The sequence below is a fragment of the Balaenoptera borealis genome, assembly GCF_965194805.1.
Source record: "Balaenoptera borealis genome assembly, chromosome: 13".
In the NCBI taxonomy this organism is placed as follows: domain Eukaryota; kingdom Metazoa; phylum Chordata; class Mammalia; order Artiodactyla; family Balaenopteridae; genus Balaenoptera; species Balaenoptera borealis.
The window spans coordinates 83332344-83356049 of record NC_138870.1 but is presented as its reverse complement, the minus strand read 5'-3'; the positions used below and the strand labels follow the sequence as shown (position 1 = coordinate 83356049).

General features: G+C 36.4%; 1 protein-coding gene across 4 annotated transcripts in view; it reads right to left on the bottom strand.

Annotated features, from left to right (window-relative positions):
- Positions 1–12236: 12236 nt before the first annotated feature.
- Positions 12237–23706, bottom strand: part of TMPO (thymopoietin) — a 31389-nt gene continuing 19919 nt past the window's right edge. Inside the window, exons 5-9 of one of the 4 annotated variants that reach the window (XM_082349633.1) lie at positions 21182–21301; positions 20987–21082; positions 20440–20550; positions 19327–19415; positions 12237–18542 (exon numbers count right to left, since the gene is read on the bottom strand). In XM_082349633.1, the coding sequence (XP_082205759.1) occupies positions 18257–18542; positions 19327–19415; positions 20440–20550; positions 20987–21082; positions 21182–21301 (702 nt within the window). In that variant the 3' untranslated portion in view covers positions 12237–18256. The remainder of the gene's footprint in view (positions 18543–19326; positions 19416–20439; positions 20551–20986; positions 21083–21181; positions 21302–23706) is intronic. The other 3 variants (XM_082349634.1, XM_082349635.1, XM_082349636.1) reach the window with 3 other exon arrangements.

The window sequence follows — 23706 nt, the reverse complement described above, 5'->3', positions numbered from 1 at the left end:
CTCGCCCCTACAATTCTATAAAACTGAGGTAAAATGACTTTCTTTTCTATCTAGCTGAGAAGATAACCCCAAAGGTTATAGTTTTATTGCCCAAGAAAATATTAACCAGTTTTGATCTTAGCATTCCTTTTCCCCTCCCACTGAGTCTAAAATCCTAGTTTTTCATATTCTGTTTGGTTCCCTCGTAATGAATTAAAGTTTGACACATATTATTTGTATGAGAATTATGTTTAACACATTAGAATTATATTTTGCTGCCCATAAAAATTTAGAAACAGCTTATCAAGTTCCACAATACAAACAAGCAAACAAAAAAATAGAATGCCCTTTTATTATCTATGAGCTTCTTTTGTTCCACATTTTGTGTGCTTTATCTATGTTTTGTGTATGGCTATAGATTTTTCATTTTCATTGCTCTATAACATTTCACTGTATGAGTATACCACAATTTATCATCCATTTACTGTAGAAGTAAATTTGAGTTGCTTCTAGTTCTGGGATATTATGAATAGTGCTGCTACACATATATATTCTCGTATATGTTTTTGGTGAGCATGTGAACACATTTCTGTTGGGTATGTACCTAGGAGTAGAACTGCTGGTTATAGAGGTGTTCGATTTTAGTAGATGCTTTTCCCAGGTAATTCTACCACTTTTCACTTCCACCCACCATGCATAAGAATGTTAATTGCTCCTCAACTTTACCAAACCTAGGTATTCTGTCTTTTTCTTCTAGCTACTCTGTGTGTGGTAATATGGCATTCTGGTTTTAATTTGTACTTCCCTGCTAATTAATGAAGTTGATCATTTTTCTACATTTATAGAATATGTGGGTATCCTGTTTTGTGAAACGCCAAATCTTTTGCCCACTTTTCTATTCGTTGTCTGCCTTTCTTTTTTTTTCAGATCAGTTTTTAAAAATTCTTTATATATTCTGGATACGAGCCCTTTGTCAGACACATGTATAGCAAATATCTCCACCCACTCTTTGGCTTGCCTTTCCACCCTTTTAATGGTGTCTTTTGGTGAACAGAAGTTCTTAATTTTACTAGAGTCCAATTTATCAGTTATTTTGTTTATGGTTGGTGCTTTTTGTGTCTTATTTAAAAGGGCTTTACCTACTCAAAGTTTATAGAGATATTACTTTCCTATACTTTCTTCTAAAATCATTATTACTTTATCTTTCCAATTTTATGGACAATCCACTTGGAATTAATTTTTATATGATTGTGAGGTAGGGATCAAGTTTAATGTTTTTCCATACAGATATTCACAGTAAAAAGACTGTCCTTTCTCCACTACATAGCAATATAGTCTTTGTCATCTATCAGGTGACTCTTTTCAACTTGTCTGTGGACTCTGTTCCGTTCCGTTGGCTTATTTGTCTATAGTTGGAATAAAACCATACTGTCTAAATTTCCAAGCTTAAAAAATAAATAAACAGGACTTCCGTGACGGTCCAGTGGTTAAGGCTCCACGCTTCCACTGCAGAGGGCACAGGTTCAACCTCTGGTCAGGGAACTAAGATCCTGCATACAGTGCAGCACGGCCAAAAATAAATAAATAAACATTTTAAAATAATAAATAAATAAATAAATTTCCACAGCTTTATAATGGGTCATGTTCACTGCCAGTGTGACTGTTCAGCTTTGTTCTTTTGTAAGATTGCCAGAGCTATTCTTGGCTCTTTGCATTGCTATCTAAAATTTAAAATCACCTGAATCAAAATTTCATGTCAATTTTCACACCAAAAATCAGCTGGAGTTTTGATTGGAATTACATTGAATTTATAGATGAGTTGGGGAAGAATTAACATCTTTACACTAACTCTTTCAATCTATGAACATAGTATTTATTTGGATTTTTTTAAATTTCTCTCAAAATTAGTAGTTTCCAGTGAAAGGTCTTTGACATTGTTTGTTAGGTTTAGTTCCATGTTTTTGAGATTATTGTAAGGGGTATTTTTTGTTTGTTTATTGCTGATATACAGTAACACAACCGATCTTAGTGTTAAAATCTTATATTCAGAGACCTTGCTAAAGAAACGTATTCTAATAATGGGATACTTTTATTTATTCCTTTCAAGAATTTTTTTAAATTCATTTTCCCTGCCTTATTGTTTTTTAAGAATTCCAGTACAATGTTGAGTAAAAGTGGTGATGGTGGACATCTTGCCTTATTCTTGATTTCAAATGGAAAGCTTTCAAAATTTTACCACTGAGTATGATGTTTGCTCTAATCACTAATTATATAATACCACAGAAGTTTTCATAGTTGTATCTTTATTATCACTCAAGTCAAAATATTTTCTAATTTGTTGTAATTCCTTCTTTAATTTATGAGTTATTTGAAAGCGTGCTGTTTAATTCCCAGGCGGTTGGAGGTTTTCTCGATTTTGTTATTTTTTTCTAGCTCAATTGCACTGTAGTCAGCGAATATGCTGCGAAATATTTCAATCTTTTAAAATTTGGAGGTCTTGCTTTATGGCACGGCATTTAGTCAATTTTGAATAATGTTCCAGTTCTGGTTGAAAAGAACATGTGTGGTAGACAGAGTTCAGACTCTCATGACCTTTACCTCCTGGTATTAATCTGCAGATGTGTTATATTACATGGCAAAGGAACTTTGAAGATGTAATTATTAAAATAGGAAGACTATCCTGAGTTATCCAGAGGGGTCCACTATAATCACATGAGCCCTTAAAAGCAAAAGAGGAAGGCAGAGATTAAAAACATAAGAAGGACTCAGCTGCCTCTGCTGGCTTGAAGATGGAGGGGCCAAAGGCAAAGCATGAAAAGGAATTGAACTCTCCCACATTTCTGAATGAGTTTGTGTCGTGGTCCGAACGCGGGTTGGAAAAGAATTTCCAGACACAAGGCAAAATGTAAAGAAGATAGAATTTATTAGAGGGAAGGGTCGCTGCCAGAACAGCGGTCCGACTTCCTAGTAGTCTGGGAGAGTCGAGCCCAAACATGTGCTATTGATCAGTTTTTATAGCCAGAAAACAAAGAAGTGGTCCGAGGTGAAAATTTCGTTTACTGATGGTCGAGGCACATACACCTTCCTTCTATAGGGTTGCAGTGGGACAGGGCAGATGCCTTTCCTTATTTGGCACAGGTCCTGTTGCCCAGGTGGGCGTTGCCCAGGTAGGCTCAGGAATTTCGTAACCATCGCAACATGGCGGGGAGGGTGACTAAGAGTCTGGTAGGGGGTGTAACGCTGACACTTTTTCAGGCAAGGTCGTCCTTTGTCCTTGAAGCACCATTGTCCTTGGAGCACTGGAGTTTGGATGTGGATTCTTCCCAAGAGGCTCCAGTAAAGAATACAACCCTGCTGAATCCTTGATTTTGGTGCTGTGAGACCATAAGCAGAGAGTTCAGCTGGGCCACAGTGTGCCCAGACTTCTGACTCATGGAAACTGTGAGAGAATAAAAGGGTATTGCCTTAAATTGCTAATCCATGGTAATTTGTTATGGTAGCAATAGAAAATGAAAACAACATGCATTCTGTCTTTGTTGTATGAGGTGTTCTATATGTGTTATATCAGTTTTCAATTGTTATACAATAACAACAAAAAACATACAAAACGTCATTATTTAAAACAACATAGGGATGCATTCAGAATGTATAAAGAATTCTTACAACTCAGTAAGAAGACAACCCCCAAAATGGGCAAAAGATTGAAATAAACAGTTCATAAAAGACAATATACAAATGCCCAATCAGAACATGAAAAGATGTTCAACATCCTTAGTCACCAGGGGAATACAAATGAAACCCACCATGAGATATTGGTACCTACCTCCTATGCCTGTGGACAAAGAATGCCGCCTGCCATATCAGCAAAGGTTGTTGCAGCCATCTAGCCGTCAGCCACTACAGCTGCCCCGACTGTGAGCCCTGAGGGAACTCAGGATGGAGACAAACAGGTTGTGTCCTTGGCCACATAGCCACTCCCAACGGTGCACCCTGAGGGGATTCAGGATGGGAAAGAACAGGATACTGGCCCTAGATAGTTAAGGTGCATACCAAAGGGACGATTTCAGTGAGCCCAGACTCTTGCATCTTCTCCGACATGGAAAAGCACTAAATTCATTAACTTGAGATGTCTGGTTTTCTTCAATTAACAGTAATCTTTTGATGTTCTGACTGCCTCATTTTTGTTGCAAAAACTACTATAAAGCCTGGTTCCTCCCTTACCTCTTTGCAGCAGTTCCTCAGAGCTATCTGAGAGGCTGTCTTCCGGGCTTAAGGCCTCAGAAAGTCTGCCGAATAAAACAGAATTCTCAGCTTTTATGTTGTGCTTTTTTTTTTCAGTCGACAAGCCAAAATTAAGTAGACTGACAATACTAATGGCAGTACTTTCTGGTAGGATTGTGAAATGTTACAGCCATTTTGAAAAGAGTGGGACAATGTTTTAAAAAGTTAAACATGCACTTACCATAAGACTCAGCCATTGCATTTTTCAGTATTTATCTAAGAAAAATGAAGACATGTGTCCACCCAAATACTTGTAAGTGAATGCTTATACCTTACCTATTAACATTTGTGCAGCAAAAGCAATTTTTGTGGGATATTTTCAGCCATAAGTGTCTGATTTGAAAAGAAGAAAGGATTAATATAAAATCAGAAGAACAGAATAAATGAAAATTATATGGATGGAGGTGGATATTAAATGTTTAAAAAAAACCAACATGGGGAAGCATCACTGTCAAGTGAATTAATGGAGGTCTGTGTTCCTTCCCTTTCGTTCATTTTTTAAAAGTGGATTCAAGTATTTTCTATTTTCCTTCTTTGAAAAACTCAGAAAAGGTCTTCTTTATGGGGTTGTCAATTGGGTTTTCAGTCAGTGATCCTTCGCTGAAGAGTGGCACAGACTCTCAGGCCTACAGATCCATGATGTTTCTTTAGAGACTTTCAAAGGCTCTGCCTTGGCCTGGAGACCAGCCCGAGGAAATGCTTGGCCCAGAGACACCTGAGGGGAGGTAGCTGATAAACGTGTACGAGGAACTCTGTTCTGCAGGGAGCCTGAACGCTCTCAGTAATCCAATCCGTGGCCACTGAACCACTGTGTTTGGTAGTTTAACCTAGAGCCATCTACCAAAGCTACACAGATGTTCTACGCTTCAGACCCTAGTTCTCATTCCAACTCTTGCCCTGCCCAGCAGTTTTTGTCCCATCTTCCAGAGCAACGGGAAGTTGGTACCATATTCAGCTCAAGCTCAGCTGTGGAGTGGTAAGGCCTCTCAGAAGAAAGTAGTTCTTCATGATCTGAAGTGCACTCTGCCTCAGGCAACTGGGCATGGAGAATGCATGCTCTAGACAGGCCCGTATCACAGAGCTATGAAATAGTCACAAAGGGGTCCTGAGGGTGGGACAGAGAGAGGAAGGTGAATCCATAGCCTTTGCCCACTGTTCCAGCCTAGTAGATAGATCCCTCTACCCTTTCTGGGCCTTTCTAATTTCTAATGGGAGAAATGGAATATTGCCTGTCATATCAGTAAACAAAGGATGTCACAGTCATCAGAGATTGCAGCCACCAGCTGACGGTGAGCTGGTGAGCCCTGAGGGAACTCAGGAAGGAAACAAAGAATACTTGCCATCAGACCGCAGCCACTCCTCACAGTGAGCCCTGAGGAATCTTGGGGTGTGAAAACACAGGATACTGGCCCCAGATCGCTGAGGTGCATATCAAAGGAATGATTTCAGTGAGCCCAGATTCTTGCATCTTCCCATACATAGAAAAACGTTAATTCCTTAACTTGAGATATCTAATTTTCTTTAATTAACAATAATCTTGGGACTTCCCTGGTGGCTCAGTGGTTAAGAATCCGCCTGCCAATGCAGGGGACACAGGTTCGAGCCCTGGTCCGGGAAGATCCTACATGCCACGGAGCAGCTAAGCCCGTGTGCCACAAGTACTGAGCCTGCGCTCTAGGCCCCGCGAGCCACAACTACTGAGCCCACGTGCTACAACTACTGAAGCCTGAGCGCCTAGAGCCCGTGCTCCGCAACAAGAGAAGCCACTGCAACGAGAAGCCCTCGCACCATAACGAAGAGTAGCCCCTGCTCGCCTCAACTAGAGAAAGCCCGCACACAGCAACTAAGACCCAACACAGCCATAAATAAATAAATAAATAAATAAATAATTGATTAAATAAATAAATAAACAAACCAAAAAAACCCAATAATCTTTTGACATTCATACATTCAGACATCTGTGTAGGTATGGCAGATGACTCTAGGATAAACTACCAAATACAGTGGTTCAGTGACCACGGATTGGAGAGATATATATATATGTATATACATATATATTTTTTAAATATATTTTTAATATTTTTAATATATACATATATATATATTTAATATATATGTATATAACTCCCAGCTATAAGTCAGCTATTTGCTGAATTTCCATATATAAGTCAGATATTTGCCGGATTATTTACCCCTTAGTGATCTAAATTCATACTTCACTAATTCCACAGTCTGAAGTTCTCCTAGGAATTTTTGCTAAATTCCAAGAAATTATACACTCTTGGTCTCTTCTGTCCTCAAGTCCAGCTTCCCTGTGTAATCTGTTTTTGCCTTTCCTCAACCCAGAGAACCAGCCCCACCTTTAACTTCACTCAAAATTGTTCACTTTCACAAAAAAGAATTAGTGAGCCAGATATAGAGAACAAACTAGTGGTTATTGGGGGAAGGGGGGCAACAAGGGTGTGGGGAGTGGGAGGTACAAACTATTGGGTGTAAGACAGGCTCAAGGATGTGTTGTACAACCCGAGGGATACAGCCAATACTTTGTAAAACTATAAACAGAAAGTAACCTTTAAAAATTGTATAAAAAATTTAAAAAATATGACTAGCTAGCAATTTTGAATATACTAAAAAAAAAAAAGAATTGGTGAGCAATGTAGTCTTTATCGAAGACATTTTTAGTTTGATAACGAAAGAGCTGCACAGCGCTCCTCAGAGCAAATAAAATAAAAATCTCCTCCTAGTCATTCTTTCTTTCCCAAAGACCCTTTTGGGCTGCTCTGCCCTGAGAATTCTCACTTCTTCCCTCTCTCCACATGCAGTGGCCCTCTCCCCTCCTTTATTCATCTCCTTTATTTACACAGTAATTCACCTGTCCCAAACTTTTCTCCAACCTGTACCCCTAAATCTATCCTGACTGGGAAGGGGAGAGGACTTCTACTTAACAGAAGGCAAGCTCTTACTAGAACAGTTGGGACTGTACATACAATATCCTTTGTTTGTTTTAAATAATGCCTAAGATTAAATCTTTTAATCTATAAAAGATTTCTTGATTTTTACCAATCTAACTTTCTTTTCATCCAAATGCATATTGGCTTCTCAGTATTTTTTTTTTTCTTTTAAGGTTATCTATTTCATGGAACAATTCTAATTTTCCAATCAACATTAAAAGAGGGAAAAATCAAGAAACTGATATATGCTACATAAATTTTATATACTATAAAATATATTCCCATGAAGTTAGATTCATATAGAATGGAGATAATAGTGCTTTGTATTTCTTTTTTTGGCTGCTCCGGGTCTTCAATGAGGAATGTGGGCTCATAGTTGTGGCATGCAAACTCTTAGTTGAGGCATGCATGTGGGATCTAGTTCCCCAACCAGGGATCGAACCGGGCCCCCTGCATTGGGAGCACGGAGTCTTACCCACTGGACCCCCAGGGAAGTCCCTCAACTACTTTTAAAAATGGTCAAAAGATTTGAACAGACACTTGAGCAAATGAGACGTGTAAGTTGGAAATAAGGACATAAAAGTCCTATTCCAGGGCTTCCCTGGTGGCGCAGTGGTTGAGAATCTGCCTGCCAATGCAGGGGACACGGGTTCGAGCCCTGGTCTGGGAAGATCCCATATGCCGCGGAGCGACTAGGCCCGTGAGCCACAATTGCTGAGCCTGCGCGTCTGGAGCCTGTGCTCCGCAACAAGAGAGGCCGCGATAGTGAGAGACCCGCGCACCGTGATGAAGAGTGGCCCCCACTTGCCGCAACTAGAGAAAGCCCTCGCACAGAAACGAAGACCCAACACAGCCATAAATAAATAAATAAATAAATAAATAATTAAAAAAAAAATTCTATTCCAAAGTAAAAGGACCAAATTAAATGCGACAATTCTCAGAAGATTTAGTCTAAGTCAAGTTTCTCAGCTTCGGCACTACTGACATTTTAGGCCTGGTAATTCTTTGTTATGGGGGCTGTCCTCTGTACTGTAGGATGTTTAGCAGCATCTCTGGCCTCTATCCATTAGTGCCCTCCCCCAAACAATGTTGTAACAACTAAAAATCTCCAGACATTGCCAAATGTCCCCTGGGGTGCAAAATCAGTAGTTGAGAACCACTGCGCTGAGTGATGGAAGCCAGACTCAAAAGGCTACAAACTGTATGGTTAATTTATGTCACTCTGGAAAAGGCAAAACTGTAGAAACAAAAAGCAGTTCTTGCCAGGGTATGGGGTTGGGGGCAAGAGATTGATTACAAAGGGTCAATAAGGGAACTTTCTGGGGTGATAGAAATATTTTATATCTTGACTTTGGTGCTACTCACATGACTGGGTTTATAGTTTTTGTGAAATTTAGTAAAGTTTCATCCATCATTTCTTCAAATGGTTTTTCTGCTCTCTCTCCTCTCCTTCTGGTATTCCAATTACATATATGAAAGACTGCTTGATATCATCTCACAGGTCACTGAGGCTTTTCCTCTTTGTGTTTCAGTTTGGATAATTGTATTGCTCTGTCTTCAGGTTCATTCATCTTCTTTTGCACTGTCTAATCTGCTAAGTCCATCCAATAAAATTATGTTTTGATATTGTAATTTTTCATCTCCAGAAGTTTTTTTTTTTCTTTTTCTTTTTTTGTAGCTCCCATTACTTTCATCATTATGTTCATGTTTTTAATTTTTTGAGTAAATTTAGTAATGAATCATTTCTTGTTCTGTGTCTATTGACTTATTTTCTGCTTATAGGTCACATTTTCCTGCTCCTTTGCATCTCTATTTAATATTTTACTGGATGCTTGATATTGTGAATATTACTGAGAGTGCATTTTATTGTCTTCCTTTGAAGAGTGTTCAACTGTGTTCTGGAAGACTTAATTTACTAGGAGGTCAGCTTAATCCTTTCAAAGCTTATTTTTAAGTTCTGTTAGGATGTATCTAGAGTAGCTTTTATTCTAGAGCTTGTTGAGTACTACTCAGTTGTGGCCCTTCTGGGATCTATACTAAATATCCTGGGCATTTTACAAGGTCTTTCCACTCTGGCTTTTTGTGATGACAATGTCTCCCAGCCCTGTGTGAGTTCTGGAAAGTGTTGAGCTCAGAGCCTCTGGGGAGGTGTTCTTTAACCTATGCACACAGTTTGGTATTTAGCCAGACTCAAGAGACTCCTATGCAAATTTCTGGAGCTCTTTTCCTGCATAGTTCCCTTTCCTGTTACTCTTTCCCACAAATTCTAACTGCCTTAGCCTCCTTGAACTTTGATTTCTGTGTCTTCAACTAACCAGAGACGCTGTGCTCTGCTTCAGACTCACCTTCCTTTTGTCACCAGCTGGAAAGTGGTGTAGGAAAAAAGTGTAATTGTATGGCTACTTTTGTTTCTCTTCTCTCAGGGATCAGTCACATACTGTCTGTTATCCAACATCAAAAAGCAGTTGTTTCATATATTGATATTTTGCCTAGTTTTCTAACTTTTTACAATGGAAGGACAAATCTGTTACTGGTTATTCTATCATGTCCAGAGACAGATGTCAAAAGCAATGGTTTTTTTTTTTTTTTTTTACTAATAATAGACAAAAATACTGTAGACCAATAGAAAGAGGCTAGGAAAAACTTGAAATATAAACATAAAATATTAAAATGATCCCACCTGTCAATAAGATCCAATCTTCCCAACTACCAAAAGTGGGCAAAAATACAAATGGGCAATGAATAAAAATGAGATTAAAAGACTATTAATAGATGAAAGCTGCATTAATTTTAAATTAATTTTCTCAATCTCTTTGATAAGAAATATTTTTTTGTTTTACTTGTTGCGGTTTAAAACACAGTAAATTGCACAAAATCTTGTGTATAGATTGATGAAACTCTTGGTTACATATGTATATACCCTTGTTAACCACAACCTAGATCAAGATATATAGAACATTCTATCACTGCAAAAGAATCCTTCATGTTCAGCTAATACCTACCCTTCCCCAAAGGTATGTATGCCTTGTTCTTCTATCACCATAGAATATTTTTGCCTGTTCTCCTACTTTAGGAATTTTGGACTGAATCATACACTAAATACTTTTGTCCCAGGATTGTTTTAACATTATGTCTGTGCAATTCATCCACATTGTTACATGTAGCTGTAGTTTGCTTATTGCAACATAGTATTGCATTATAAGAGTATTCTACAGATTATCTGTTCTCCTGTTGATGGATGTGTGAACTATTTCCAGTCGGGAGCTATTACGAATAAAACTTTATTATGAGCATTTAACAAGTCTTTTTTGTGGATATGTTTTCATGCTTCTTGGGTAAATACCTGAGTGGAATTGCTAGGTCACAGGATAGGCATGTTTAGCGTTAGTAGATACTACCAAATAGTATTCCAGTGTAATGCTGTTGCAGTTTCAGTTGCTCCATTAGCTTTTTCACACTTGCTGCTGTCAGCCTTTAATCACAATTTCAAATGCTTATTTGGATATTTCCTTTTGTGATGAGATTTTCAGGCTTTTGTTAGTTTTTTGTTTGAGTTGTCTTTTTCTTATTGATTTGCGGGACTTTTCAAAACATTCTGATTAAGTCCTTTGTCGGATATATGTATTGGGAATATCTTCTGCCATTCTTTGACCTGTTTTCTAAGTGTCTTTTGATTCACACTTCTTAGTATGTAATCCAATTTACTAACTGGTTAGTGCTTTTTTGGGTCTTTTAAAAGAAATGCTTGCCAACTCTAAGGTCAGAAAGATATTCTCATGGTTTCTATTTAGAGGCTTGATTTAGCTTTCACATTTAGGTCAATGATCCACCTCAAATTAATTTTTTCTGCACAGTGTGAGTTAGGGGTCAAGGTTAATCTTTTCCCTATATGGAGATCTAATTTCTCCAGCACTATTTTAAAAATCATCCTTTCACTGAGAGAATTGCATGGAACAAGCTGAGAAGTGTTTATTTCTGTTCTCTGGGGGTATAAGATTAGTATGATGTCTTCCTTATATTTTGATAGAATTCACTAGTGAATGCTATCATTGAGTTTTGTGTGAAGTTTAAAATTACATATTCAATTTAATATAGTACTATTATTTTTTCTCGAGTTAATTTTGGTCAGTTGCCTTGTACCAATTCTTGTCTCTTGGCTCCAAAAGCAACCCCTTACATATTCTGCTTTGTGATGCTGAGGTTAGGACTCTGCAACCACATTTCTACTTTGCAGGCTGGGTCCCTGTTAGGCTCTGCTGATAGTGGTTGCTAGAGGCTGAAAGGCTGGAGAAAGGAGATTTGTCCTTCCTGTGGACTATCTTCTTGCAGCTCCTCTGAGTATCAACCTAGTGATGTTTCTTTGTGGTGCTACAGTTTCTGTATCAGTTTCAGAATCCAGTGTGGAGTTTCTTTGTGCCTTTCCTCTCCCTTCAGGTGGCAGCATGCCCTCTTCAGAGGTCTGAGTTTCAGCCCCAAGGGTTCCTGCCCCAAGCTTCTAAGTTTTAATAATTCCAACCTCTTCTCTTTTTTCCCTTGACCTTAGGTTCTATAGTTGCTGCAGTGCTCTCTCCATAATACTTCAAAATTCTTTTGTTACTCTTTCAGTAACCTAACTTTATGACTGGTTAATAATTCTTTAAAGTATTTCTGTTCAAGTAACTGATGTCATTTTTGCCTCCTGATTAGAATCTGATACACTGACCAAGGGCTAGAGTCCAGAACATATAAAGAACTTCCACAAGTCATTATGAAAGATGGACAACTGGTACATAAGCAAACCCTGTAACAAAATGAAGAGACAGAACTACACATATATACACACAAAGGACATGTACAGAAATGTTTACAGCAGCATTTTTGGTAATAGCCCAAACCTTCAAACTACTCAAATGCCCATTAAAAGTTAAATGGATGTTATGCTATATCCACACAATGAAATATAGCAGTGACAAAAATCTATCACTACATATACTTATATGGATTAATCTCATGAACACAATGCAAAGTGAAAGCCACTCAAAGGAGTAAATAATGTATGATTTTATTAATAAAGCAACAACAACAAAAATCTGTGGTGCTATGTTAGCACAGTGGTTATTCTAGGTGGAGGGTTGGAGAGGGATAGAAACTAGAAGGGAGATTGAGAATCTCTGGGGGATTGGTAATACGGCTTCTTGATCTATGTATGGCTGCATGGTCTCTCATTTTAGAAACAAACGCCTTTTTTAAAAAAAATAAATTTATTTATTTTATTTACATTTATTTTTGGCTGCGTTGGGTCTTCGTTGCAGTGCGCGGGCTTCTCATTGCGGTGTCTTCTCTTGTTGCGGAGCATGGGCTCTAGGTGCGCGGGCTTTAGTAGTTGTGGCCCTTGGGCTCAGTAGTTGTGGCTCACGGGCTTAGTTGCTCTGCAGCATGTGGGATCTTCCCCGACCAGGGTTCGAACCCGTGTCCCCTGCATTGGCAGGGGGATTCTTAGCCACTGTGCCACCAGGGAAGCACCCGCCTTTCTTGACATACTGCCAACTCTCAAGCTACTGCCCTGTTCTCTTAGAGTTGTCTACACATCTGCCCCTGCCTTAACACTGAAATGCCCTCTTCAATGACACTACATTCTCTTGGTTCCTTGATTACCCATCCCTTAAACACTGATACTCTCATCCTTAGCTCTTTCTCACTTCCAAATCTGTGTATAATCTTATATATTTCCATCATTCGGAATATATCTGTTTGCTAAGGACTCCCAACTGTTTCTAGTTTCTCTCCTAAGCTTCAGGTAGTTACCTAATTGCCAACAGATGACCTCCATTTGGATTTATTCAGTGTCTGAGTGCTTACTATGGGTCAAACATTGTTGCTACAATTTCTCACAGAAATATCAAATTGAATGTATTCAAACTCAAAGTCTATCTTCTTTCCCCCATAGTCTTCTTTTAGAATTCTTTCAGTGACTGGAACCACCTTCCACTAGGCCAGCCAAGTAAAAAATCTCCAGGTAATTTTTTACTTCTCTCTCTCTGACCATGTTATTAATCAAGTCTGTTAAATTTACCTCTGCAAGATAACTCAAATCTACCCCGCTCTCCAGTCTCACTACTTTTCATTCATATTTAATTTTATATATAATGTTTTGGAATGATGGACAGATCAAAGTGAACATTCCAAAGAAATGTCCGAATACATTCCAAAGCAATACTTAACACTGTTTTCAAATGCTATACAGCATGTCCAAACTAAATATCTATATAACCCCTCAGATTAAGATAGTTGTGGTAGCCAAACTCCAAGAAGAGCCCCAATCACCTCTGCCTCCTGGGTATTCATTCTTGTGTCGTCCCTTCCCCATTTGACCTGTAAAACCAATAGAATATGGCGAAAGTGATGGTATATCATTTCCAAGATTAGGTTGTATAAATGCTGTGGCTCCCATCATGGGTGCATTTTCTTGGGATTATTCTGGGAGGAGAAGCCAGCTGCCATGTCATGAGGGCACTCAGGTGACCTATGATGTCTCCAGCCAACACCCTGTAAGGAACTGAGGCCTGCCAACTACCCTGTGAGCTTGGGAGCACATTCTGCCCCAGTTGGACCTTCAGATTATATCGCTGACAACTAACTACAAAGTCATGAGGTCTTGAGCTAGAACCACACAGCTAAGTTGCTCCCTTATTTGTTTAATTAATTAATTAATTAATTTTTGGCTGCGTTGGGTCTTCGTTGCTGTGTGCGGGCTTTCTCTAGTTGTGGTGAGCAGGGGCTACTTTTCGTTGCAGTGTGCAGGCTTCTCATTGCGGTGGTTTCTCTTGTTGTGGGGCACGGGCTCTAGGCCCACAGGCTTCAGTAGTTGTGGCATGTGGGCTCAGTAGTTGTGGCTTGCAGGCTTTAGAGCGCAGGCTCAGTAGTTGTGGCGCATGGGCTTAGTTGCTCCGCGGCATGTGGGAATCTTCCTGGACCAGGGATCGAACCCGTGTCCCCTGCATTGGCAGGTGGATTCCTAACCACTGCGCCACCAGGGAAGTCCTGCTTCCTGATTTCTGACACATGAAAACTACAATAATTGTTTTAAGCTGATAAGTTTTGAGGTTAATTGCTGTTAAGCAATAGATAACTTACTTCTCCCAATCAAACCATAAGCTGACTACAGTTTCTGTCACTGGGACAAATAAAACAAGTACACTTTACACTGCTTCAGAATTTCAAATTATTCACTACCACAAGATCAATGTGTTAAAATCTGGACAACAAAGTCAGTACTGGTCTAGTATAAACGCATTTGATTAGGATTTTAGTTTCATAGTCAGCTTTGATTTATTCCAAACAAGCTGACAAATTTCTGGTTCTTTGATTTACAAGGGTTAAACATTACTAATTCCTCTTAATTAGCTAAAGAACAATTAATACAATAGATTTAAAATTTTTATTTATTTATTTGGCTGTGTTGGGTCTTAGCTGCAGCATGAGGGATCTTCCTTGCTGTGTGTGGGATCTTTAATTGTGGCATTGTGGGATTTTTAGTTGCGGCATGTGGGATATTTTAGCTGTGGCATGCGGGATCTAGTTCCCTGACCAGGGACTGAACCCGGGACCCCTGCATTGGGAGTGGGGAGTCGTAACCACTGGACCACTAGGGAAGTCCCCCATTAATACAATACTTAAACAGCTAAATAAACCTATGTTGCTATTAGTTAATGGGACAGTCAAATGTTTTTGACCCCAAAAACTTCCCCCAAAGAATACCCAAAGATATTCTTAAAACTGCATCCAGCATTGCCAAACATTATACCTGGCACAGAGGAGGCAATGAATAAATATTTCTTCAAGTGGGTGTAAAATTTTACAAGCAGTCAATTTCAAAGAGCTGTGAACATAGCATAAACGTCATGAAGTGTCAGTTCAACTAATTACTTTATACCAGAACATAACAGAATTGATCTGTTTTGGGTCTCCCTACACTAAAAATTCCATGTTTCCTTCTCTGCTTTCTTCCTAAATCTTTGGTGGGAAGATACTATATGAACTCTGAATAGCTCTCAGTGACTACTAATTCAAAGTGACAGACTGACTACATGAATGGAAGAGAAGTGAGACATCAGAAGACAATATGTTGCAAAAAACTGTATGAAGATGGAAAACAGATTAATAAATAGAAAACAAATTAAGGGTAAGAAGACTCAAAGTTAAATGGCTACAGACAAAGATTAAAACTACAAGTGAACCTTAAAGATCCCTTTAAAGAGGTTTGGAACTTAGAGGCACCACTAAAGTTGTGGAAGGAGCAAGGCTGAACAGGAGAACTGGTTCAGAGTCTGTGTAAGAGTTTTGGTCTTTTAGGTCCTCTCTGCCATTATCATATGCAACCAGACTCATCATTTCTCAGCTGTGCAAATTTGTGCACGTTTCTTAACCCCTCCAAGCACCAATTTCCTCATTTGTAATGAGAGAATAAGGAAATACCCATTTCATAGGACTATCTTGAGGATTAAGTGAGTCAATACATATCAAGTACATAGAACAGTATCTAGCACACAGTAAGCCTGCAATAAAGCATACTTTGTTATTTTAAGCCTTTGATGCTACTTGCTTTCTAATTAATTACAGTGTACGTATTACCTTGAGAATCACTAATTTAAATAAAATCACCTTTGGGGGACACATGAATGATGGAGAGATAAAAGCATTTTCAACTTGTGAACACAGCTCCATGATGAATATATGGCAGCAACATCTTTGCTTAGTCTCAAAGCAAGACTAACAATCATGAGCGCCACAGATGAGTACGAAGACAGGAAAAGTGAGGGAAAAAGGGAAATGCAGACTGAAAAGTATTAGTTGCTATACTGTAGAAAGTGAGAGAGGTGCCTCTGAGAGCTTCCCTACAACATTCTGTGAGTATAATGGCTATACATTGCTTACCTAGGAACGAGAGGACCAGATTACTACAATGATTAGAAGCAAAATATAAAGGAGTAGACTGAAAAGAGAACTAAAATTCAACAATCCATAAATCTCACATACAAAATGTTATCAGGAAACCTTATAGTTTGTGCTATTTGAAAAGTATTTATTGCAATGACAAAACTAGAGGTTACTTTTTTATTATTGAATTAAACTGTAAAGTCTACATCTACAATTTTAATCAGGAAGAAATGCTTTGCATTTACATCAAGGACACATTTATTCTAGTGGAATAAAACAGACACAGACAAAAGACCAAGTACACATTTAAAAAATAAAAAAAAAGACTACATGTTTTACCTGGTCCTACTTTGCTATTTTGGACCATACCTTTCCTATTAGAAAACTGATCTCACATACATATTAAGTCTGATTTATCTTCCCACATTTCTGAACATTAAATGCAGTTTCTCACAATTTCTAATTATAAACAAAAGATTGAAAGCAATATGGGAATCAAAGTTTAAAAACAAAAAAAGTAAAAGTAGACTGCTATTACTGTATAGAGGCAACGCTGAATAAAACGTACTCCCTCTGTGGCTCATCTCAAAACACTTTTACTTGGAGAGGCAAGCATTTCTGATCTAGGAGTAAGTTTCCCACTGCCTTTGCAGAGACCAGACCTACGAATATTTCTGGTCAACTGCAAAGTGAAAAATGTCTACAAAATATCTAAAAGCTAAATATCAGACTATGGCTGATGCAAATCAAAACTGTGTGCTGGTCTAAATATACATCTTCAGCTTTTCCTTTTTAAAAAGTATCTTTTTTATTTCAGAAGATATTTAAAAATAACTTACATTTTTAATGTGCTTTACTGTCAATGACTGTAAAGTTGAAACTCACATGATTAAATCAAAATTTTTGTTTTACTTGATTCTACTGAAATTTCAATTGCCTACTACTTTACTGAACAAAGTTATACATGAGGTAAGTTTTAGCTAAAAAAAAAATAAATCAACCACAAAGATAAAGTTAACCATTTCAAAAGTAAACAAAAATCATAATGCCCGCCTCAATTTCAGAGTTTAAAAATTTATGTATTAACTACTGTGTATCCAAGGAAAGTTTACTATGTAGTTTAAAAGCACATACTTTTTGCTTTTAAAAGCACATACTTTCAAATCAAATTATGTTGGGAAATATAGGGCAAAAAAAAACTTGGCAAAATGCATTTTTGGTAACAGAAGATAATTCAATAATGAATCCAAATGGAACCTAAGACTGGTGTTTAAAATTTCTAACTTCTAAACACACACACACACACTTATTTATCTAAAAAATATTTTGGTAACGGATTGATAGAATAAATGTTTTGCTGTAAATAAAAAGTACAAGTTTCCAATTATAGCCTTATAGCTAGCTAAACAGTCTTTAAAAACATGTACAGCCAGCTAACAGTTCTCTAAAACATGTATAAGTTGCACTGATAGATCCCTGCTAAAAATCAACTGCATTTAAATGGGTCTTACCGAAGTAGGACATTCACGATACTAGATATCTTTTAAAAAGTGAGTACAATAGGGCTACAACAATAACATTACTATTAATAAAAGTTACAGAAGAGATTATCACTGTACTTTTCCCCATAAACTCCATCAAACTTTGTTGCAGTTACCAAAACTACAATCTCAAGTTACTTTTTCTCTTACCACGTTTCACGTCTCTAGTTTTTATTAAGCAGAGAATAATTCTTAAAATCTTTTCTGTAAGAATTCAAAGTATTTAAATGTGTAGCTTCACATTATACTACCATGTTTTGCCCTTCTTGTTTCCCAAATACACAAAAACAATATACATTTTTTCTCAAAAAAGAAATAAGATGTCCACATTAAAAAAATAAAGCCTACAAAAAAGTTCCAGAGCTAAAAAAAGAGTATTCATATGGCACGAAGTGATCTCCTACTAGTCCAAAGTCCAAAACATTAAATGAAGTCCATTTATATATATCTTGCTTGCTTTTCAATGGAATACTACATTTACTGAGGTGAAATCACATTTTTTTTGTTCTTGAGTCAAGTGTACACAAATTTTTTTAATACAGTTATTAAAAATAGGAGACCAAGTTGAATGTGCCAAAGAGATATCATTCAGTTGACTTTTTTAGAGTCATTAGAAAGAAACTTATAGAATGGATTTCCTTGGTTGGTTTCCATAGCTTGATAGACCAAAAACAAAAAAAAGGCTACGACAACGAAGAGCAAAATTTTTATCCACATGGGAATGGAGCGTCCCTTTTTTGTCTTTTCTGACTTGACATCTGCCAAGGGAACATACTTAGGAATATATTTAGACGAAAAAGATTCCTCCATCCTGAAATCACTGAGTTCTAACGGCCGGCCAGCAGCCCCTTTGATTGGTCTGCGGCAACTAGCACTGTTGGGAGTGAAAGGAGGAAGAGAAAAATAAATATTAGATAAAGTCATAACTTAAATAACATAAAATGACATTATCACTCCTAATTCCAAACACATTCCTTAAGGTAACAGTAGAAAATTGTCATATAATATAAACAGCGAGATCAGTCAACCTGTTTAAAACTTCTATGCATTTTTCATTTAAAGAGTTAGATTTGTATCTTTTATTAGAAAATAATATTCAGAGTATTATAAATATTCACTAAATTTGCCTTCTTAAAGGTTTCTCAAGCTAATATATTTAGGGGATAAGAGGAAAAACATAAGGTAGTTTGGTTGTGATTCCTTCAATCAAGAAACAATTCAATAGATATCTAAAAGCAGTCTTTTCAATTAGAAAAGAGAAACTCTCAGGAATAAAACCGATTTCCTTCTTACCAGGTTTCAGTTTAGATTTAAAAATAAGAATTAAATAGTAAGTAAATGATTTATTTACAACCTTTCAGCTTAACAAAGTTAATTTTGAAACTGACTCAACTTTCAAGAATATGAACTAGTTAGTGCTTAGAAGAATTAAAGTGCTCCCAAAAAGAACAGTTTACTTATGAGAGCAGAGCTACAGTAATTTTGTGAAGAATTAAAAATTAGAATTCGTTTATGTATGTATATATAAAATAATTATGTTGTACACCCTAAATATATACATTTTAATGTCTCAAATATACCTCAATAAAGGCGGGAACAAATAAATAAAAATGCCCTAATTGAATACACTAAATAATTGTTTTAGTATATCTGAATACCTAATTCCTGTTGGTGTAGCTGCTTCAAAGGGAAACATTTCCTTAAGAATATCCCTTTCTACTCTTCTTTCCTCTGTTTTTTCTCCCACCTAATAAGAAACAAACAAACAAAAAAACAACCAGAAGTTAAAATTTAGTGTAAATGTGCAATAATTAGAACACAATTTTAAACAAAAGCTTTGGAGAACAGAATGCACTTAAATCTATCCAACTTTTACAACTGCCATTTCTAAATTCATTATTGCTTAATTATCCATACATTTCCAAGGCTCTCTTCAAATTTCCTCAGTGTGAAGATATGTTAATGTTGTAATGGGGGGCACACATTCAAATAAGTTAAAAACAAAAAACCCAAAAAAACACAAAAAATAAAATTTCAGTACAGCTAATATGGCAGTGTAAGTTCCCTCCAATGCTTTTCATTGACATTAGAAGTACATTGTTTCTTCCTGTTAATTTTGTAATAAAACAGGTGATCAAATATAGAAGATATCAAATTAAGATGGATCTTTTAACAAATTTTAGTATATGCTTTTAACTAGAGTCAATCCAATCTTCCTAATTTAAGAAACATAAAATAATTTTTTAAACAACCTGATTGCTTTGCTAAATTACCTTTATGCCCAGATCAAAATAATCTTTGATAAAGAATCATTAAAATTATAATGTATCCATGCAGTTAGTACTTTAAAGCTTAATTTTACAGGAGTTAATCAATTCAAGTATAATACAAAGTCACTTTAAAATCCCATTATCTGACCTTTCAATGAAAGGTAGTATAGCTTCCCCCACAGCCCAAGTAACACTTTCAACTCACATCCATTTTAACAAAGAGAACATATTACAAGCAGCACACAAATGAGCACTCCCTTGAAAACTGGAACTTAAAGAGGCACACAGAAGTAGCAAGAGGATAGTATTAGCATGTCATACGATATTACTTTCCATTGTCACTAATAAAGTATGTCTTTAAGATAATATATGCACATAAATAGACACACAGCCCCCCACCCAACAAAGAAAGCTCTGCTCCCTCCCACTCCAAAAAACAAATATAAATATTTCTTCATTAAAAGATCAATGATAGCATCGATCTAAATTTTATTCATTTACTTCAGCTCTTGTCAATGGTTTCTTTGGTGTTCTTCTGGGTATGTCTGAGAATTCAGTGATTGGCAGAATAGGAGCTGCATGCTTGAAATTTCCAGTCACCCTATTGACAACCTGCCAAGATTCAAATTATTCAGACTCAGAATTATCCAAACATAACAAAGACACGTTAAAAGAAAAAATGATAGTTGATTTCTCTAATATTTGAAACTTTCCCTTAATAAAAATTTAGGCATAAGAACCTAGAAATACATTAGTGTTTCATGTGAAGGAAGCCTTATTATATTCTTCAAACATGTTAGCAAAAAAGTATCCTTATAACACTAAGTATTCTTGCACAATTAATTATACATATATTAAAGTGGCTACACTGAAAACTTCTAAAATTCAGAATTATATGGGGAAAATGAGTTTAAAATATGTTTAAAAACATTTGAAAAAAAAAAAAAAACATTTGTTTGAGGTTTGCCAAAATTCGCCACCTCCCCAATTCTAAGTAAAGGATAATTTACAAAGAATACCACTTGTATAGTTTATGAAACATATTTACTAAAGTTTCGTTGCTTGAAGCCATTATAGTTTCAGCTATGGGAGTACTCTCTGAAATTATTGCACCATCTATACGAAAATGTTCTGAAGTTTCCACCTGTTAGTTTGAAAACAAAACAAAAACAATAAATATAAAATAACCACTAAAACCCTACCAATCTGAGAACCCCATTCTAAGCAATAAGCCTTGCATCACCCTTTTCCTCGGAGTTCTTCTCGACCCTCTCGTAGATTCCCTAGTTAATGCCTGCAGAGGTCCGCCTTTTGAAGATCCACTTGTCCATTCAGTCTCAGTTACTCCAGCTTGAGAATAGCTCTATTCAAGCATCAACACATTAAAAAGTCATATTCTAATATCAAACACCTTAATAATGATGGCCATATTAGCATACTGAGAATCCATGAGAAGTTTCCAAATGCCAGCATTTGAAAATAATGCTATGCCCTCAAAATATTTCAAATGTATTGACTGACTAGATATGTAGGCATAAGAAAACACTTAAAATATGGTAAAATACATTAGAGTCCAACTATAGGAGCTCACATATTATGATAAAAGTGAGAGGGGGAAAAAAGACATCAATTTATCACTGGCTCCTTTTGTGACTTGCTGTTTACTATCTGGCTCCAGTATCATAGCTGCATCTCTAGCTGTCTAAACAAAAAAGCAGGCTGATCATGACTTGTAAGAAAGTCATTTGTTATATATAACAAGTCAGTTTCCTTTTAAAACAAAATACAAATTTTATAATTGTTAGCATAGATTAAACATTATTCTTGTCGTGTGGTTAGGACTATTTAATCTATACACAGCTATCTGACTTAAAAGTTCCCAGGTGTCAAACTCATCTTAGAAACAGATAATAAAATTGAGCAGCAACAAAAACTTGATGGTCATCTTTTTTGTGAACAGGCAAGCCTAAAATGTCACTGCCAGGACTCAGTGCCACTCACTCCTCACTACTGAAAAAAGAAGAAAAAATGGTAATAGGGATAGACCACTGTCCATTTCCAGTCCCAGATTTATTTCTCCTTGGAAAAGTCGATTGATTTTCCTCATTTAAAAAATAATTTAGCAGTCCTCACATAACAGTTTGAAAAGCACTAGACTAGTGCTTCTACCTGAAGCTTTTGTTAAAATGCATATTCTGATTAAGTAGCTCCAGGGTGAGGCCTGAGATTCTACATTCCAAGGATCAAGTTATTCAACTTTTGAAACTTTTATTACCAGATGATTCTTATAAATTCTTTTAACTAGAGGACATCTATCAATGATTAGTTATACTAGAACATGCTTATACTATCACTTTTGCTTTCAAGCTAATATTTTATGTAGATAACTGATGTTTTTATATCTAAGTTAGTGTCTATTAATTTTAAAGATAGATATATTTTACTCTTATCTCGGGACAAGAGCAGTCATCCAGTAAGTACACTTATTTGGCTGGAAGCATTACTACCAAAACACCACAAGATACAGACATAGTTTCATACATCTGGTTTTATATTTATCTATATTTGGAATTGACTTTATAAGAGTTTCCCCTTTGACTCACAATCTGAATCTCTGGGTTTCTTTTCCAGCTATCAATTAGGAAAAATTTGCTGAATGCAAACATTGTTAGTCAAAAGACAAATTTGTAAACAAATCACACACACATATAATAGATGCTTATTAATAGTTAAATTCCTGATTATTTGAGTAGAAGGGAACACTAGTTTTAATCTGAAGTTCTCAATCCTGGTGGCACAGTATCATCTGGGAAGCTTTTAAAAAATACCAAGTGCCCCAACCCCACCTTAGACCAATTAAGTCAGAATCTCTTCTAGACCGGCCTGGGCTTCATTAAATTTTGTAGCTCCTGAAGGGATTCTAATGTGCAGCATAACGTAACTGACTTATGATACATCTCAAAGCCAAGTATTTTTTTCAAACTACTTCCAACACTGCTTCCTCTTTAATAATCAATTGCTCAATGCCAATAAAAATAATGAGAGTATTTTTAAAATATTCTAGTTTGATAGTAGTCTACCTGGTATTATCAATGTATACTATTTAAAAACTCCTTGAAGAATTAAAAAGAACATTACTTTAAAGGGCTAATAAAGTCATCAGTTATGCAACTAATACAATATGAAGCCTAGATATTTTACCTATGTCCACGAAGGTAAGGAGGGGGGAAGAAGAGACATACTTTTCCCTTAAAATTGGTTACCTACCAAATTCCAGGACTTTCCATTTGTTATGTTTTATTCTGAATAAATAACTGAAATAATCTCTTCATCAAAAATTTTACCAAACATCTATTGAAACTATTACACTTAAAACAAAAAAAAGTTTACATTTTTATTAGTTATCTTTGACATTAAAGGCCAAGTTCCATTTAGAGATTTTTAAATTTTCTCCCATGGAAGAAAACACAAGAAATTCATTGGTTGCCTGTGGAAATAGCTGGGAACACGGGTAGGATGGACACTTTTCACTATAAATCATTTATGCTTTCTTTTGCTCAGGTTTATTAAATTCTTTGGTTGAGGACTGTCAACCAATTTCATTAGTTCTTGCCTATCATCTAATTTAGAATTAATCATCTTCACAGAAAACTATCTTTCATACAACCAGAAAAGATACCTTGAAGACTGAAAAAAAATTTTTTCTACCAGAATCCACTATGCAACAAGTGACTTTGAGAAGAAAATATAAATAAAAAACAAAATTAC